This window comes from Engystomops pustulosus, chromosome 2 (assembly GCF_040894005.1).
Source record: "Engystomops pustulosus chromosome 2, aEngPut4.maternal, whole genome shotgun sequence".
Taxonomy (NCBI): Eukaryota; Metazoa; Chordata; class Amphibia; order Anura; family Leptodactylidae; genus Engystomops; species Engystomops pustulosus.
In genome coordinates this window covers 86,468,280-86,487,778 of record NC_092412.1, presented here as the reverse complement: position 1 = coordinate 86,487,778, position 19,499 = coordinate 86,468,280, and the positions used below count along the sequence as shown (strand labels likewise).

The 19,499-nt window shown below is 37.2% G+C and overlaps 1 protein-coding gene across 2 annotated transcripts in view; it reads right to left on the bottom strand.

Moving 5' to 3' along the window:
* The window catches only part of GPC6 (glypican 6), a 458,424-nt gene that overhangs the window by 331,497 nt on the left and 107,428 nt on the right, over positions 1-19,499 (bottom strand). For both annotated transcript variants that reach the window (XM_072135425.1, XM_072135424.1), the window contains exon 2: positions 9,083-9,241. In XM_072135425.1, the coding sequence (XP_071991526.1) occupies positions 9,083-9,241 (159 nt within the window). The remainder of the gene's footprint in view (positions 1-9,082; positions 9,242-19,499) is intronic.

Genomic DNA, 19,499 nt, shown 5'->3' with positions numbered 1-19,499 from the left:
ACAGCCTTCCGCCTTCTCCACCTCTCCATGTCCTGTTACAGTAATAGAACTCTACCTACAAGAGCCACGTATGCCCCCTCCCATATCTAGTGTTACAAAGGTAAATTTTTTATAATTTCTTTCTGTATCCATAACCCTTTTGAATCTAGCCACTCAAGAAGATATCTAGGGAGTGCTGAAAAATTGGGACGGATTCTGATATAAAAATTTTAATTTGCCCGAGTAAATGAGCAAATAAGATATTGCCATTTCTCTTAGCCTCTTTTTTACTTCTATAAAACTCTTTCTTTTTTGTAAAGTTACCCTCGAGAAATGTGGATAGTGGGAAATATTTGCACCTTCAATGCATAGAGCTTAACGATCCTGCAGGCTTCTCAGAATAATATCCTGGTCTATTGACATTAGTGGTTTACAAATAAACATGTGTGGGGCATTGCCAGGGGATGAGCCTATGAGCCTGTTTAAAATCAAAATTTCTTGAGAAATGTTCCTGCCCTTTTTTCTCAATTTTAACCATTCTTCAATAAATCTTAGAAGGTTCATTCTCTGTGATTTTTTGGGCACACTAATAATTCTCATGCTTTTCCCTTACCTTATTCATATCTTCCCTCAACAGAGATATGTCGATCATTACTCCCCCCACCTAATCTGGTAGCTACACTCTTGTCAAATTGCTTTTTGTAGAGGCTAAAATTTCTTTTAACATCACATTTTGTGCCCTATCTACTGTTTCCATCAACCTTCAGGGGAGAATTCTTCAAACCTTCTATTTTAATTTTAGCAGCAGTACATTCCCCTCCTGAATTTTTCAGACTATTTAAACAGTTCTAGTTTTAGTTGGGGAAGTCTTCAAAGTTTTTCAAGTCTTGCTGAATGGTCCCCCTTAGATGGCTCTTTCTCTTATACTGGGGAGGAACCCAAAGCCATCTTTTGGATAGTCACAATAAGGGCCCAAATCTGTAACCTCAAATATTTAACAGTCAAAATATAAGTAGCACTTCCCTCAATCTGTCTACCTAGGCAGGTGCTTACAATTTGTATATCTATACAAGCAAAAATATGCAAATTAAATGCCATAAATCTTTAAATAGTATAAGACAGAAAATATAAAGATAATATAAAAATAATAATAAAAATAGATGAATCTGGAGGGCACACCACCTAAATGAGTAGTGCCCTACTCATAAGGGGTTCATTTAAAATAACAAGGAATATGCACTGCAATGAGAGCTTTTTATCTTCTTGTTTCTTATTGTCCTATAGTGCATAATTTGCCTAATTTAGATGCTGGTATGTCCTCCCATATTGACATATTTTTATTCTTGTTTATCTTTATATATTGTCTTATGATATTTAAGGATTTATGGTATAAAATTCAAATGATTAACAGTACCAAACAGACAAACTTTATATACAAAGGAAATCAGGTACAAAATGTGTCATACTTCAACAGTGTTTTACAGTTCTTCTACAACTCTGTTATCATGTACACAGCAATGATGTTATTGCCTTCTCTATTCCTTCTCTATTAACTGGTTGAGAGTCAGCTCCTTATTTTTTGTACTTAACATAGTACATTTACTAGATGATTATGGACCCTTTTCAGTTCACAAGGAGTTACAGTCTACCAAAGCCAATGCAAACACCTTTAGACCTCCATAAACAAGAAAACTCAATAAGCCAGTAAATTCAATCAGGGGTATTAAGATTAGTAGTAAACAAAGTTTTTAGACTGCTAAGTTACAAAGCATATATTAAAAAAACATTTTATGAGGGTCTCACTCATCCAAGGAAACCACAGTAATGTGTCTTTGCTGCTTCAGGTAAAGCAGGAAATCCAAAGCAAGAGTTTCATTTAAGGAGTTTTCCCATAAAAGAAAGTTCTCAAATTGTAATTTCTCAGTCATGTATGCACAATAAAGATCATTTTTGATCTGAATTGCATTAACTTATTGCTGTTTTTAGCTTCTATGATTCACTGATGGTCAGTGTGAAATTCCACAGTGCGATCAGACACTATCTATGCAGGCAAAAAGATACTTCTGTGTTATGAAAAGCTGTGTGCTGACAATGTGCTTAGATTATCAGGGTACAGACAGACAGATCAGAGCCATGGGATGAATATAAAACACAATAAAATACTCTCCTCATCAATAAAACACAGTAAGCACTGCTATCTCCCCCCTTCCCTGGGATCGAGAGCTTATCATGTTTGTAGAGCAGCTGCTGCTGTGTCCTCTTCACTCTGCTGAGAACAATGTAGAAGCAAGCTGCTGCTGAACCAGGAAGTGCCTCTGTCTCTAGCGTGCTGTCTGTTTCTTACCCCTCCCCCTTCTCCTGCAATGCAAGATTAGCTAGATGGAATCTGCCAACCATTATTAGAAGATTTACAGTCTGATCCAGGGACAACCAAATTGTAAACACATTAAATTAGAATCTTGTTGTCAAGGGAATACCCCTTTAAGGCCAAGATGTTGAACAGGCACAGTCCATCTCCCTTATGACGACACTTCATACACAACTCATTATTTGGGATTTATAGCTGCTTAGCCGCAGAGCACTATGGGTGCACTCTAAAACTGCAAGTTCAGGAGTGCATTTTTAGCTATGTAAGCTAAAATATGACACTTTTATGAACATTGCTAGCATGTTTGCAAACTTACAATAGGTTTTTGAATACTATTAAACCATGCAGGGAGAATGTATGTTAGTTCTCAAAAGCAGTGCACACAAAGTTTACTGTGCCTGTCACTGTTGATGACTACATATCCTATATGAAGTTGGCAGGTTATATCCAATGGGAACATGGCTGCTAAAAGCACAACAATTGAAGCATCTCTAGCACACGACCATGATTACATTTTTGAACCAGCCTTACAAATTAAGAAGTTTAACCAGTTAGTTGTATAAGACAAATAGTGGACAAGGAAAGTATTTAGACCCCTTTAAGTTTTTCACTCTTTGTTTTGTTGCAGCCAATTGGTAAGGTCAAAAAAGTTATTTTTTTGCTCATTAATGTACACTTAAAAACAGCAATGTAAATATTTGTGACAACCAAAACTCTTCCTCGACCTGGCATCCAGCCAAAATAAGCAACTGTGGGAGAAGGGCCTTGGTGAGAGAGGTAAAGACGAACCCCATGATCACTGTGGTTAAGCTCCACAGATGCAGTAGGGAGATGGGAGAAAGTTCTGCAGAATCAACTATCACTGCAGCCTTCCAGCAGTTGGGACTTTATGGCAGAGTTTTCCGACTGAAACCTCTCCGCAGTATATGGCATATGAAAACCTTCATACAGTTTGCAAAAAAACACATGATGGACTCCCAGGCTAGGAGAAATAAGATTCTGTAGTCTGATGAGATGAAGATTAAACTTATTGGTGTTAATTCTAAGCAGTATGTATGGAGAAAACCAGGCACTGCTGATCACTGCTGATCACTGTTGATACAACCAACAGTGACAATCCCAACCGGCCAGATACTACCCCAACTGTGAAACATGGTGGTGGTAGCATCATGATATGGGGTTGTTTTTCAGCTGCAGGCACAGGATGACAGATTGCAATTGTAAGAAAGATGAATAAGGACAAGTATAGAGATATCCTTGATGAAAAACTCTTCCAGTGTGCTCTGGACCTCAAACTGGGCCAAAGGTTGCCTTCCAACAAGACAATAACCCTAAGCACACAGCTAAAATAACAAAGCAATTGCTTCAGAACAGCTCTGTGGCCATTCTTGAATGACCTAGCCAGAGCCCTGATCTTAAGTCAATTGGGCATCTCTGGAGAAATTTAAAAATGGTTGTCCACCAACATGCACCACTCAACCTGAGGGAACCTGACCATGTGATATTTTAGTTTTTTTATTTTAGAAACATTTCTGCCCCAATCATCCTCATCTGAGCATCCTCATAGATTACTTAAAGTATATTTTTCTCCTATGTTGGTACAAATCTTTATTGCAGGTTCACTAAAGACCCCACTCTATATCAGCTCTATATTGTGCCCCACCTAAGGATTTATGGCGGATTTTCTGTGAGCGCAACTACACTCTGGAAATCTTACCAGCAAGGGTTTGCATCAGTGGTTCATAATCATACAGTACCTAGAATTGTAGATTTCATTACAAAAATTGTAGCAAGTGTCAATCTCCAGCATTAGATAACACTTGAGTAAAAGGGTTTCTAAAATATTATCTAAGATATACATTTTTTTTTCAAATGCTCTTATGGATATCATGGCAAATTCTTTCATGTGTGATCATTTTTAACTGGCTAGTTTGATAGTTATTTCTGATTGCTTTCATGTCTCCACAATTTAAGGAGACAAATCAGTAAACTGAGAGAGTCACATCATATTGAGGTCCCAAGTTTCAGCTTTCCCACAGGCTTCAGAAATTCTCTCAATTTCATGCTTGTCTGCACAGCTTTATTTACACTGAAACCCCTCTGCCATCAGTTTCACAGCACAAACTAGATATGATTTGCTGAAAATCTATTCCATATTATTTTTGAGAAAAATAAAGCCATCAGCCCCCAAAAGATTTTATGGTGTCGGCTAAAATTTAACTGAGCTGGAAATAAAATATTGACCAAATAAATGATATCATAAAAATACAAAAAGTCCTTATAAATATTTCTGAATTTAGAACCATTTATAATTCATATTTTTATGTTAGAAAACATTCAAGTTGCGTCGATACTAGAAAATCACACAAATCATAGGTAAACTGGAATACACTTTTTCAACACCCTAGGGCTCAGGCTTTCAGCTATAACTTTGTGCTTCTTATTATTACATGCATTGTTATATACTGTACATATTACATTTCTGTAATCTATGGTGAAAGGGCACAAAACACCCATGCTGCAGAAAAAAACATAAGGCACAGCCTAAACCACCAAAGTTGCCAAAGGTAAATAAAGAATAAATAAAAGCGGTCAAATTGAAAAAAAAAATGTGATTACTTACTTTCTCCTGGGCCCTTTGGGGCAGATTTACTAAGTGAAAACTACACTACAGTGAAAACTACACTAAATGCAATCTGCCTTTGTAGTGTATAGGGTGCACCAGATTCAGGGTTTCAGGCGCAAGTTTTTCATGAATCTGGCACTCCCTGCACTCCCCCAACAGAGTGCACCAACTTTTTTTGGTGCACCTTCAACATAGGCCTTGCAACACACTTCTGTTGGATTTTGCATGTTGGCCCGGGGGGCCTTAGACTAAACAGTTTCATAATTCTCTAGATATATCACAGTGACTGATGGTGATGAGATATCTGTGGGAATAGTAAACTGTCTGGTTTAACTTTGCACCTGGTATAAGTTGGCTTAGTTTACACTATCAAATTGGGTTCTAAATTTGGTGCATCTTTGTAATACCCCATTGCAACCTAGGCCTTACCTACTCCCTCCCAACCCACAACACTTTTTTGTCTTCAAATTATTTAAAACACTTGCTACAAATTAAGCCAGAATCCTGTTTGAATGTCTTCATTCTGGTTATAGCTATCTCAAAACTCTTACCCTTAGCAAACATTTGTACTATCACGTTAAAGATCCATGGCAAACACTAGCGGATGGCATGTTGCTCTGCAATGTTTATAGAGGTCACATTTATGAAAATGGAATGCTATATACACTATGGCACATAATTTGAAGCTGCATTTAGGTGTGTGGCTGTCAGGGGTATACATTCACAGCATTTCAAATAAGCAGAGGCAAAGCTAACATAGCTATTATTCTTGATTATGGTAATCATGTGATCAGTCACATGTGGCAGGACAAGCAGGACAGGAATAAATATACCTCTTAGATATGAGAAGTAATAGCTCTGTACAGTTCTTAAGCCTTTGGATATAAAGTACAATTTTTCCAGTATTTTTAGTGCAACAACTGTAAAAGAAACATTCCCATGTTCAATTTTTCAGATGCAGTTTTGAAGCCAAAAGCAGGTGTGGATTATAATGGGTGGGAACATTTCACTGAGAGGCGCTCATCCTCCTATTTATTTACTCTTCTCCTGGTTTGGACATCAAAAACTGCATCTGAAAACTTGAATGTGGAATGCACCCTTAGAGTCTCAGTCTGCCCGATTAGGTGAAGGAATAAGGAGAGAATAGCAGAAGTTTGTGTCTGATCCATATGGCATATTAAGATGGCAATTTTAATAAATGGAGCAGTATGTGAGTAGTATGTATGTCAGTTTAGACGACTAAAATGTTCAGTTGTAGTACCGGAAATCCTGACGGAAATGTGAACTTAACATAAGCATCAATTGCACAATGTTAGGCTGCATTCACATTGCCGTTTCCCTGTCGTACCATAGCATGGCCGGCACACAGCAGTGCCCGGGAGAGGAGGAGCGGGAGAGCGCCGCTCACCCCGCCCCTCTCTACAGGAATATATGGCGCGCAACGGCGTATTCCGTTGTCCTATCTTTCTACGGGGCACGGAGCGGTACGGTGCCGCATGTGTGCAGTACTGTATCTTTCCCATTGGGCGTGGTGCGACCATTGCCGTCTGCGGGGGACGTATTTTGGCCATACATACGTTGCCCGTATATACGTCCCCCATATGGCAATATGAATGTAGCCATGGGGTAGTTTCACATTGGCATTGGTGTTGCGCTTGAGTTGTACATCCATTGCATTTTGTCTCTGTTGCCCCTCAGTTTGCTTCTGTTTTGTCTTGTGTGTTGTCTGTGTGTCTACAATAAAAGCTGAAGGTTTAACATTGCTTTGGAAACATAACACCAGGTTTCCCGATCTTATCAGTTAAAAAAAAAGGATCAGTTTTTAATTGTAGAGCCATACACTTTTATTGTCTCCGTGATCTACATCTGCGAAAAAAATAGGACATATTTAATCATTTTTTCCAGGGACGACAAATAGGTGAAAATATAAGCCAATGTGAAAACACCTTTAGAAAACAATGGTTTTGTGAGGCATTCATAAAAATCACTGAACCACGGATGTGAAAAACAAAGCCAATGTGAAAGAGCCCTAAGAGTGTGAACGGGAATAAAACTAAGAGTCAGTTCAAATTTCTGTTGGTTTTTTCAGATATTTCCTACAGTTATATTGAGCCAAAATAATAATAATAATAATATGAGGCTGAACACACAAGTGCACGTCTTGGCATTCTGCTTTACCTCTGTATAGTTGCTGGAAAGACTTGCAACTAATCTGTGTTTTGTATTTTTGGCCACTCCTGGTTTTGGGCCACACCTGGTTTTAGCTCCAACTGACTGAACTCTTAACAGAGAAGTGAACTGGCCCTTACAATGATAAATTACAGGTCATGAAAGCTGACAGGTCCTCTTTAAAGGGCTAACACATGACCAGAAGAATCTGCAATTCCAGACACATGAAAACATATACAGGCTGGATTTTTAAATATAAAACAGGTTTTAACAACACATTTAATTTGTTTTATTAAAGTGAATTGAAAAAAATTGTGAAAAAGAACTGTATCTAGATAATTATTTTATCTATGTGTAAAATACCTTCACAAATAAAAAAAAATAAGCAAAACTTGGCTAGTGACCTAACTTCTTATTTAATAATTCATACCAAATGTGGTCTTTTGGATAGAAACTCTCTTTAATAAATTATTGGTGGTTTATATCTTTGCAAACAAAATTAAAAACTTCTTTGTAATTAATTGTATGCAACCATTTTAATGGTATTTAACGATAGTTCCCTTTTCAGGCACAGCACAAAAATCACTAGATCGTGAATTTCAATAAACCTAATCTTTGAAAGAGAACAAGAAGCCGGTTACAGCTTTCAGGCTTAATTGCAAGGTTGAATAAACTCCCTGGTGATTACAGATTACCGTCACAAATTTGTGCAACAATTTAATGTTCCTTTTTTTGGGAAAATAAATTATTTTCTTTCTGTGCTGGCCATTAATAAAGATCCATTCAGCTGTAGGCTAATATGCAGACTCTGAGCATTAAGCAGCGTTTTTTTTTTTTACATTATGAGCAACAAGAAGCAATTTTATGTTCAACAGAGATTTTTTTTTTATTGTTTCTCTACATAAAAGTTCTTGAGTTGCAAGTGTTATATTTCTTAGGAGATCTGCTTAAATCACTCCACAAGGTGTAATGACAATTTATTATAGAGCAAATATATGATGTTTTGCTTTAATTTATTGCTGAAAAACTACTATAAACAGAAATATTATGATTATTCAATATAGCTGTCAATTATTGTTTTTGCCCAAGGTGTAAATTAGCACATGTGAGATTTCAATACATTCCGCAGACTCAGAGACCAAGTTTTTATGCTTTTTACCAAATTAAATATATCTCCTAAATTTATAAATTAACAAAGTGCATACTTCCCTCCAGACTACAGCAATTTGATTAGTATGTCAGCTACATATCAAGCTACAAATCAAGGTCATGCCACTAACATCAGTTTAGTTCCATCAGAAACATAGTCAATAATACAATTCACAATGACCATTTCATCTTCAAAATATCTAAAAATCTAGGGGCAAAAAAAATGACACACACATTATAAAAGAAATGTGAGGTGAAGTGGGCATACCCCTTTAAATTTGATGTATAATCCTACCATATCATTTCTGTAGTCTCAATTGCTTTACAGTCAAGAGGCACTGTGAAAGCATTTTTCCTTTAACCGAGTATGTGCTCCACCATAGTAGAGCTAACACCTTTAAGTGCCACGATTGGTGCTGAGAATTGGTCCAATTACGGCAGTTAACCTGTTTGATTGTGCCACCTATAAACATTTTAATAAAAGGTGATCAGAAACTCATATAGTTCCCAAAATGCACAAAGGTCCGTACACAAGTAGGAGAAAGTTGGCAAAAATGCTAAAAAGAAATTGTACAAAGATTTGAAATTTTTTAAAATCTACTAAAATATCATAAAACCTATAAAAATTTGTCATTTTGGAAGCTTTCCAGTAGCCTGCATGGGGATTACATACTGACACTAGACAGCACAGTTTGTAACACAGAAAACATGTCTTCATTCAGTTTTGTACAACTTTCAGTTTTGAGGTTTTGTACAAATACAAAACCTCAAATACAAAGAGGTTTACTTACCATCAAATTTTCTATGCCACAATATAAAGGTGGTGCGAACAAAATGACTTGTTTCTTGAACTAGATTTTCAAATTCCAATTTGCTTTGCTGACTAAGTTTATTTTCCATTTTAGATGTGCAGCAAGTATATTCCTGAGGACACACTCGAAGATGTTCCCCTGCCAGAGAGAAAACACACATATTTCAGTACAGACAAGTCAGGGTATTTTATACAGTTGAGCCTTGGATTGCGAGCATCATTCTTTCCAAGAATGTGCTTGTTATCCAAAGCATTCCCATATCAAAGCCAGATTTCTCATAGAAAACCCCCAAAAATGCAGATGATTCATTCCACAATGAATGAATACCTTGTATTACGAGCAAATTTCTTACTCTTAATCCAAAGCGCTTGTATATCAAAGCAATTTTCCTATAAGAAAAAATTGTTTTAGGGACTATACTTTATTTATTATTATAAAAATGTTTTCAATTTTTTTCTTCGACTTAAACACACATTTCTCTGATCGCTTTTTCATTCCACTTCAATGCAATATTATTACTAACAAACAAATATAATACACTCTGGTCCGCTACATCATCTGATAAAGACAGTGGGCATGATAGACTGGGCATGTGATCATTCAGGTCCTGCAGTATTACCGCTGTGGGGACCAGCAGAGGCTCTGCTCTCTCTGAGATCGGCTGAAGCACAATGAGCAGTGAACTCCAGGAAATCCTGTTATTAAGGGGAGAGGAGAATATGATGCTTGTATCGTGAAATAATGTTCATTAACAGAATTCCATTATTTGTTACAATAAGCTCATCTGGCCAAACGCTCGTAGACCAGGTTACTTGTAATCCGAGGTTCCACTGTGTGTTAATGGCAAGATTATAGTATTAGTACCTTTATGAAGTCAGCAGCAGAATGAATAAATACTTTCATATCATGTATGACTTTATACATAATAATAAATAAATAAACAGTTAAACAAGAATGTTCCATATGATGGGTTTATTGATTTTGGCCTATATGAAGTGTATGTTCCACTTCTAAATTGTTGCCTATTTTACAGTTACAAATGTAATACAAATTCTTCTCAAATTTAAAGGATTCTTTGAGGTACAAACTCTTGAGGAAAAGGGAAATGTTTCTTTAAATTCAATATGTAACCAGAATTATGTTAAAAGTTAAATTAAAAAAAAAAAATATATATATATATATATATATATACACACACATATCCTGCAAACAGTCTGATAATTGGTTAATAACTCTGGTACTGGCCATCCCAGAGGGACCATTCATTTTTGAAGACTCTGTGACCTAGCTGTCCTTCTGAATCATTCATAGAGGTTGAGCCGACTGCATGTATATACCAAAAATATTTAACAGAGAACAGTGACAGACAGTCCTTGGACAATTTCCATCTCTGTCACTTAGCACTAAGTAACTGTATTTCTTATAGACTAGGAATATACAACTATTATAGATTCATTTTGTGGGTGTCCTCTACTGTTAGCTACAGCAATATATCCCTTGTGGAAAACTAGTTAATTTTAACTAATTTTAACAAAAAAAATCTTTTCAAACTTTATTGGATTTTTTTAGCTACCGTATATGAAAAAAATCACTTTGCAAAAAGGGGCTGAATTGAAATTGTGAGATGTTTTGTTGGGAACTTTGGGGTCAATTATCATTAAACCTTTTAGACTGTCTTAAGGCTTTGTGTCAGACTTATCCTATTGGGTTAGGCCGCTTAATAAATATGGAATATGATGTCTTAATGTCTACATTGGATTGAAGAGTTTTTGGTCAAAAAGTCATACATTTTGGAGTGAATTTAAGCCTAACTTTGAGACTTTTTGGAAATTAGCACTTCATGAATATGTCTTGCACATTTGGATTCACTTAAAAATGTGGTGTGAGTAAGCTTAAATGAAAAGTAGAGTGAGTTTGCAAATGTTGTAAAAAAGGTTGCAAATTTGTGTGCAAATCAGCAGTTGAGACAATTATGCAACATTTGTACACTAGAAAAATGATAAATTTCATCCATGTAAATACCATGTTACCACATTGTCATCCCTTTTCTAATAACCTTTTTTACGTATAGAACACATTTCAAATGAAAAATAAAATATTTGTGTTTTGGGGCAGCTGTGTGTCTTTAACCTCATAGCGCAATAAGACATACCTGTACGTAATGCTGTGCAAGGGGGAGTATGAGGAGGGCTCACGGGCTGAGCCCTGTTCATACCCACCGGGTGCTTGCTTCACGATGAAGGAAACGCCTGTCGCTAACAGCCGCAAAAGGCGCTAGCATCAATCGCAGGTGTTAACCCATTGATCGCATGGGCTCCGTCATCTTGGCTATGATTGTCACTCCCCGTGACGTCATTGAGGAGCGGCGATCCATTGCCATGACAGCCTCAGTCACAAAAGATCCTAGGCTATCATGTTTTAGGCTATCTATTACAATGTGTGATTTGCACATTATAATAGATGGTGTGCAAAATCCCCATATACTGCCATACTGTATGGTAGGATCAATCAGACAACCTAGGGTTTAAGTATCCTAGGGAGTCTAAAAAATAGTAAAAAATAAAAAACCCTAAAAATTCAAATCACCCCCCTTTTCCTAGAAGTCATATAAATATAAATAAACAGTAAAAATCATAAAAATTAGGTATCGCTTTTACGTTTTTTCACTGCATTTAACCGAGTAACGGAAAATAGTGCCCAAAGTTAAAACAAAATCATGTGCAATTTTGAAATTTCTATTACTATTACCACCACATTTCTAAATGAATGTGTTTTTTCAATAATCTCTCCCAAGTATAACAATAACCCATATGTGGTGGTAAACTACTGTATGGGCACACCCCAGGGCATCAAAGGGAAGCTGCGCCATTCAGAGCAGATTATTCATTGTCACTTTATAATGGCTATACAATCTTTACTTTTTTTTACAATTTTGACAAATAAGGGCTTATTTTTGCGACATGAGATGCACTTTACAAATACTTCATTTTAGTAGGTCATTAGCTAACTGATGAGATTTTATCAACTCTTGAATGTATGGAGGAAAAGAAAATCATCAATTTTGCTCTCCTTGCTTTTTATATTATAATATTATCTTTATTCTATAGATCACTATGATTACGGTGATACCTCATTTATATAGTTTTTTATGTATTTTTACAATTTTACTGAGGAAAAACTAATATAGAGAAAATCTCATTTATTTTCATATTGCCATCTTTTTGTAAACACGACTTTTATATTTTTTTGTTGACAGAGCTGGTTTAGGGCTTATATTTATGTGTTAAGTTGTCCTTCATAGTGATCACTTATTTGTGATGGGATTTTATGAAAAATGTACATTATTGGCAAGTTTTTCAGGTTTTCTTTTTACCATGCTCACCGAGAGGGTCCAAGAAGGTTACTGATTTATTGTACAGATTGTTATGGACAAGGCAATACCAAATATGTGGGCTTTTTTCATAATTTTTTGTGTTTTGTACTTTACTAGGTATGTAAAGGGAATGTTGGTGTCTTTGTTGGGGACTTCCCCTTTATTTAATTAATTTTTTTTTATTAAAAAATGTTTTTACTAAATGTTTTAATTTTTTTTTTACTTATACAGGTTGACTTGAACAAGCAATGCTCTGATCGCTTGTCCAAGCTCTTAATCCTATAAAATAGTGTAATACAGAGATATTACACTGTGTTATGTAACAGGCAGAACATGCTATGCATGCTCAGTGTGTTACAGCCAGGTCCTGCTAGGAGGCAGGACCCAGCTCCCGAAGAAGATTACACAGCCCCAGGGCACTGGCAGACCCTGGGAATAAGATCCGAACATCGGATAAGCACCTGCGGGGGGGCCCAATTGGTACACATGGCCCGAACATGCCGCAGTCATGCGTGACCACGGCGTGTAAGGGGTTAACACGATCGCGAGTTTGACGGTGTGTGGCAGTGCCAGAAGCAGGGTGTAGTACTACGTCACAATGCGGCAACTCCCTGCTGTACGTGACGTACAACTAAATCCAATGTTGGTAAGGGGTTAATGAATATGTTTTCATTTTCTGCATTAATTGGTGGTTTTGTTGTGACCTAATTCAAGTTGCTTTATATAGTGATTGCTGGGGGGAGCTGTTTATAGTGATTGCTGGGGGGGGGCAGTATATAGTGATTACTGGGAGCTGTATATAGTGATTGCTGTGGGACTGTATACAGTGATTGCTGCGGAAGCAGTATATAATGATTACTTGGGGCTGTATACAGTGATTGCTGGGGAGCAGTATTTAGCGATTGCTGTTCCCCGTCTGGCCTACATTCAATGGGGGCCCCCACCAGATTTTGCACCCAGGGGCCCACACCAACCTTAATCCGGCCCTGTGGGAGCAGCCTGTATGCCTGTGTCTCAGACACCTCCTCCCCACCTTCCCAATGCACATGACAGGAAGTGGGGAAGGAGAGGGAGCAGTATGAGTGTGGAGGAGAGGAGACTGAGACACAAACACCCAGGCTTCTTCAGCTGCCCCCTCTCCTTTTTTCCCCCCAAGCCTTACCACACTCTATTGCCAGTAAGCATAGGAAATTAGAACCTGTCACCAGCTAAAATTACATTCCTAGTGACAGGTTCACTTTAACAACTGGCAGTGCAATGAAAGCTGGAAAAAACTGGAAAAACAATGTAAATAAAAGTTTTCCTAAATTGCAATGTTTGAAACTACTAGCATATTATAATGTAATATCTTGTGTAGTGACTAAGATAGTATACTAAGGCAAAAGGTACTTAGGAGAGAGACACTACTATAGTGAAGGTATTATTAGCAAGATGTGATAAACAAAATAAAAATTGTATTTTGTATCAAAATGAGAATATGAATGGCATGCCACATAAACTTTGTTAATATAGTTTTAAAAAAGTGCATAGGGGTTAATTAAGTAATAGGTGTAAATGGAGAGTAATCACTTAGTTGGCCTATTAAAAGGTAATACAACCTAAATCTACTGAGCTATGAATAGACCCTGCTGAAAATCCCAGTGTGGTTTTAAATGTGTCAGCACTCAATTAATTAGAGATAATACCTATTGCTTCCAAAATTTAAGTATTAGCAGGAATTAGGCCAGAGGAATATATGAGGTTTGTTAAAGCTCCAGGGAACCAGTAATTAAATAAGCGCGAGAAAGGGCAATGAGAAAAGCTAACACTAGGGAAGAGATATTCCCAAACATATAGATGTATTATTATTTGTTATAGGTTAAACCCTTTAAGGGAAAAAGACCAACCAATATGTTTTTTTGCTATTATAGTGTAAACAATACAAGCCTAGAGCTACACACAGACGTTAAGATGTCTCTCTGTTTTCACATAAAGTACAAGCAAGGCTCCATTTATATACACCTTTGACCATGCATGTTTCACTATACATCCAAACAAAAAACAAAATATGCATCTGCATATACAATATACCATATTGTTTTGTAAACTACTAAGTATAAAAGTCTATTTTAGCATATGTTTGGGGGGGCACATGTTTTCAATCGAATGAAAATTGCTAATTGCTGAGTAGCAGATTTATTATTACATAGCATAATTTCATATACATTTACATAGCATTTATTTGACACAATACATTTTTCGAATATTTTACAAAAACGTATTATATATAGTGTAAATCCACCTTAAAGGTTCCATATGAATTTTAACCTCTTAGGACCAGTCTCTTTCAGTTTTTTGCATTTCAGTGTTTCGCTCCCTATTCCAGGAGCCATCGCTTGTTACTTTTTTTTTCTGTTATCAAGCCATATGAGAGCTTCTTATCTCCAGAACAAATTATAATTCCTAGCAGCACCATTTGTACAATGTGCAGAGATTTTGACAAAAAAAAGGCTACAGCATCATTTTATAATGACTTTGTTTTTATAGATTTAGCAATGTATTACAAATGATACATATATACTAGCTGTAGCTCGCGTCATTGGCCATTATAGTAAATAACGGCTCTTAGATATAACAGTCTCAGACTGTCTCTGATTGTCTCTGTCACTGTCTCTGTCTTCTACTCATTGCCTATAGTAACCAATCAAAGCTCAGAGCTCATATTAATGATCAGAGCAACCAATCATGGCTCAGCTTCCAACTGCCACAGCAGCAGCAGACAATGGCTCCTGTATATGGTGGTTTATAAGTGGATTTTAGAAAGTGTGGGGTGAAGATTTTGGCTCAAAACCTAGTTTATGACGTTCCCTGGGTCACAGGCAACAACTGTGCAAAATTTGGTGATTGTAAACGCGACAGTACAGATTCCTTTAGCGACATACATACAATCACATACATTTAGCTTTATATATTTGATATATATGTATATATTTATCAATTATTTGCAACATTATTACCATTAATAGGGGGGTTGAATATGCATTGATAGAGGCAGGTTGCCATTATATCTGTGAAATGCTGTATTTTTGTCAATAACAGTGAATTATAGAGTATGTTATTTTATTATTCTGGGTATATTTAAAGGGATGTTCCCATTTCAGCAAATTAATGTTATTGTTTGTATTATAAAAAGTTATACAATTTTCCAATATTCTTTCTGTATCGATTTGTTATTGTTTTCTAGATCTCTGCTTGCTGTCATTCTATAGAAAACTGCTATGTTTACTTCCAGTGGACAGAAGTTTGACCTTGGTCACACAGGTGCACGGCTCGTTATAACACATAGCTCTGATTACTCTCTGATACTAACGAGCCGTGCACCTGTGTGATCATGGTCAGATTTCCGCCCACTGGAAGTAAACATAGAAGTTTTCTATAGAATGACAGCAAGCAGAGATCTAGAAGACCATAACAAATTGATAAAGAAAGTTGTAAAACTTTTTAAAATACAAACAATAACATTAATTAGCTGTAATGGAAAAACCCCTTTAAGAATATTGTCTTCATGGGAATACCCCTTTAATAGAGAGTATGATCTGCATAGTTTTCTTTGATTTCTAGATCCCTCACTGTTAGGAAATATTGAACGTCATTGTGGAATACAACTACATTGGGGCTCATTTATTAAGGGTCCAAACACCGCACTTTTGTCGGGTTCCCCGCATATTTCCGTTTTGCGCTGAATTGCCCCGAGATTTTGGCACACGCGATCGGATTGTGCGCATCGGTGCCGGCTTTCACCCGACCGGGGGGGGCGTGGCCGTCGGACAACCCGACGGATTTGGTCAGATCGCGGAATTTAAAAAACGATTTGTGTCGCAAGATCAAGCACTCACATGAACCAGGAAGATGAAGGTGAATTCCGCCGGACATCAGCGCAGCAGCGACACCAACAGGATATCGGGCGCACGAGCTTAGTGAATCTCCGGAGAGCTGAATCCTCGCCGGACAACGCGCCACGGGATCGCAACAGGGCCGGGAAAGTAAATCTGCCCCATTGTTTCTTTCGTAGGATGAATTACTTATGACTTTTTATCCTTGCAGAACCGCTGAGGTCAAGAAGAAACCTAGCCACAAGTCAGAAGTTATCTTTCCACAATCCTAGACCAACATATCACCAGACTATAAGGAGTAAGAAGATATTTCCTATATTCACTTATCTGTGGATGAAACACATAAACCTGTCTTGAGAAAAAGTTCTTCCACATGCTTGAATATCTGGCATCATAGGGGGCACCACCATCTTGAGATTCTTTTTATTATGAAGTGCCTTTATGATAAGATTTGGATACAATGTGATAATGAATAGAATAGAACAGAATACTTTATTGTCCCCACAGGGGAAATTGAATGTGTCACAACAATAACACCTCCATCCGCATAATCACAAATACAGATACAAACAATAAAAACATAATGGCCTACATACAAAACATAGACATAAAAAATAATACAAAAGTTAAGTAAAAAAACCCACGAAATGAAAAAAGGTAGTGATAAGAATTACATGCCTTGGGTATATAAACCTCAATTACTTACCCAGGTTAACTAACCCAATTACCCTCAGTAGAAATTAGTTTTTAAATCTATTTGTTCTACATTTGATTTGCTTTTCACTGAATGTACTACGCTAATGATAATGTCAGAATGTCATAACTTGTTATTATTTTGTCACAGTGTTTGAAAAATACATTGTTGTTGAACGTCACGCATTCCTGTACCATGCCGCAATAAAAAGGATGTTCTTCATTCAAATCACAAAATTTGAAGTTCTTAGATTTATTACTTAAACAGTCCCCACCATAGTGATCAGTCCACGGCTAGGACTGATCACAGACCAATGTGAAACCTGCCTTTCTTTTTCAGTGGACAGTGGAATTTTAAATTTTTATACCAATCACTAGTTTTGAATAATGGGTGAAAAACTGTGCATGTTTAGTCTATTTCACCAGATTTAGTAATTTTGACAAAGAAATTATCTCTATATCAATCAACTAGGGTAGTGTAGAAAGTGGACTCATAGCTCAGCAAATTTTAAAATATTCAAAAACAGTTATAGCAAACAGTAATCTTGTTAGAAGGCACAGCACAGATTATGGTGCTGTGACTGTAATGACTGTCACATGACAATGGAGCTGTTTCTATCCATTGAGAGAAAGCAATGAAGCTTCTTGGTGAATGACGCAAGCTGAGAGGAATTGATACAGAAAGTATATTGGAAAATTGTCTAACTTTTCATTACACAAACAATAGCAATCCTTTGATGAAAGTAGACAACCCCTTTAAGCAGGGCCGGATTAAGGCTGGTGGGTGCAAAATCTGGTGGAGGCCCCCATTGAATGTAATTTAGACAGGATAGAGCTATCGCTATATACAACCTCTCCAGTAATAACTATATACAGCCCCAGTAATCACTATATACAACACCCCAGCAATCACTATATACAGCCCCAAGTAATCACTATATACAGCCCCCAGTAATCGCTATAAACACCCACCCCAACAATCCCTATATGCAACCCCCAGCAATCACTTTATACAGCCCCCCCCAGTAGTCACTATTTATAGCCCCCCAGAAATCACTATATACAGCCCCCAGTAATCACTATATGCACCCCGAGAATTAACTGTATACAGTCCCCCCAACATTACCTATATACAGTCCCACTGCATTAACTATATACAGTTCCCCTATAACAACTATATACAATGCCTTATAATAACTATATATATATATATATATATATATATACACACCTCCTATAATAACTATATACAGACACCCATAATAACTATATACACCCCCTATAATAACTATATACAGACACCCATAACTATATACACCCCCTATAATACCTATATACAGACACCCATAATAACTAACTATACACAGTCCCCCTATTATAACTATATACCCCCATAATATGTATATACACCTCCCTATAATTAGCTATAAACAGTCCCCCTATTATAACTATATACACAACCTATAATAACTATATAGAATTGCACTAAAAAAAGCTATATACAGTAGGTATAAAGGTAAGGTAAAATAATGAAATTATATTTCACCTTCCGATGCGTGTGGTTTCCCTCGGAGGTGTACCAAGATGGCGGTATCCAGCCGACAGAAAGCGCAGGGACGTCAAAATCTGCACCGGCGCAGTGATGTCACACTATGAGCCAGCGCCAGCAGCAGTCCGCCACCGTCTTGATTTTCCTTGGATCGTCTAAAGCAGAGCAGGTAGCGTATTGTTCCCTGGCTCTGCCGTAAGCTGAAAACAGGCCATGCCCCATGTCTGGTTATGCCACTGCCCAAATCTCCCACATTTGGTGGGGGCCCCTTTAATGGAAAAGTAGTGGGGGCCACGGGGCTCGCGCCCCAGGAATCCCCCCTATTATCCGGAAAGGGATAATGTTAACCCAGTGGTTTGTGCTCACCCATACATTGAAAAAGTCATTCTGATGGGATTATTTTATGCTTCCTCATCACTGACTTTTGTTTTCTGCAGCAAGTCAGTAGGTTTAACCCAATTAACAAATGTCCCTGATAAGGACACAGTTGCAGTAGAAATTCAGGATGAGAAAGCTACCTGACCCCTAGATGGCCTTTACATGACTTATTTATCTTGTCAAGCAGACCCCCTCCCCTTTCCAGTTATTTAAGCCAGGAATTCCAAATTTACTTTTGCAGCCATCCATCCATCGCTCTGTCTATTTCTGCATTTCCTCCTCTACAGGATCTGACTAGATGGTTGGAGGAAGCATAAACTGTTGGGAAAGGAGGTAAAAAATGTGTAGGATTCAAGTAAAGCTGTGCATCCATCTTTCTTGATAAGTAAAGCTCCACTGGCCACTGGCACATGACCACTGCTCTATTTCTTCTCTACAGCTGACCTCAGAACTACACATTCCTGCTTGATAAGCTCCACCTCCGCATGTCTTAATTGTAAATAGTGTCTAGCATCTGTATTTACATGAATG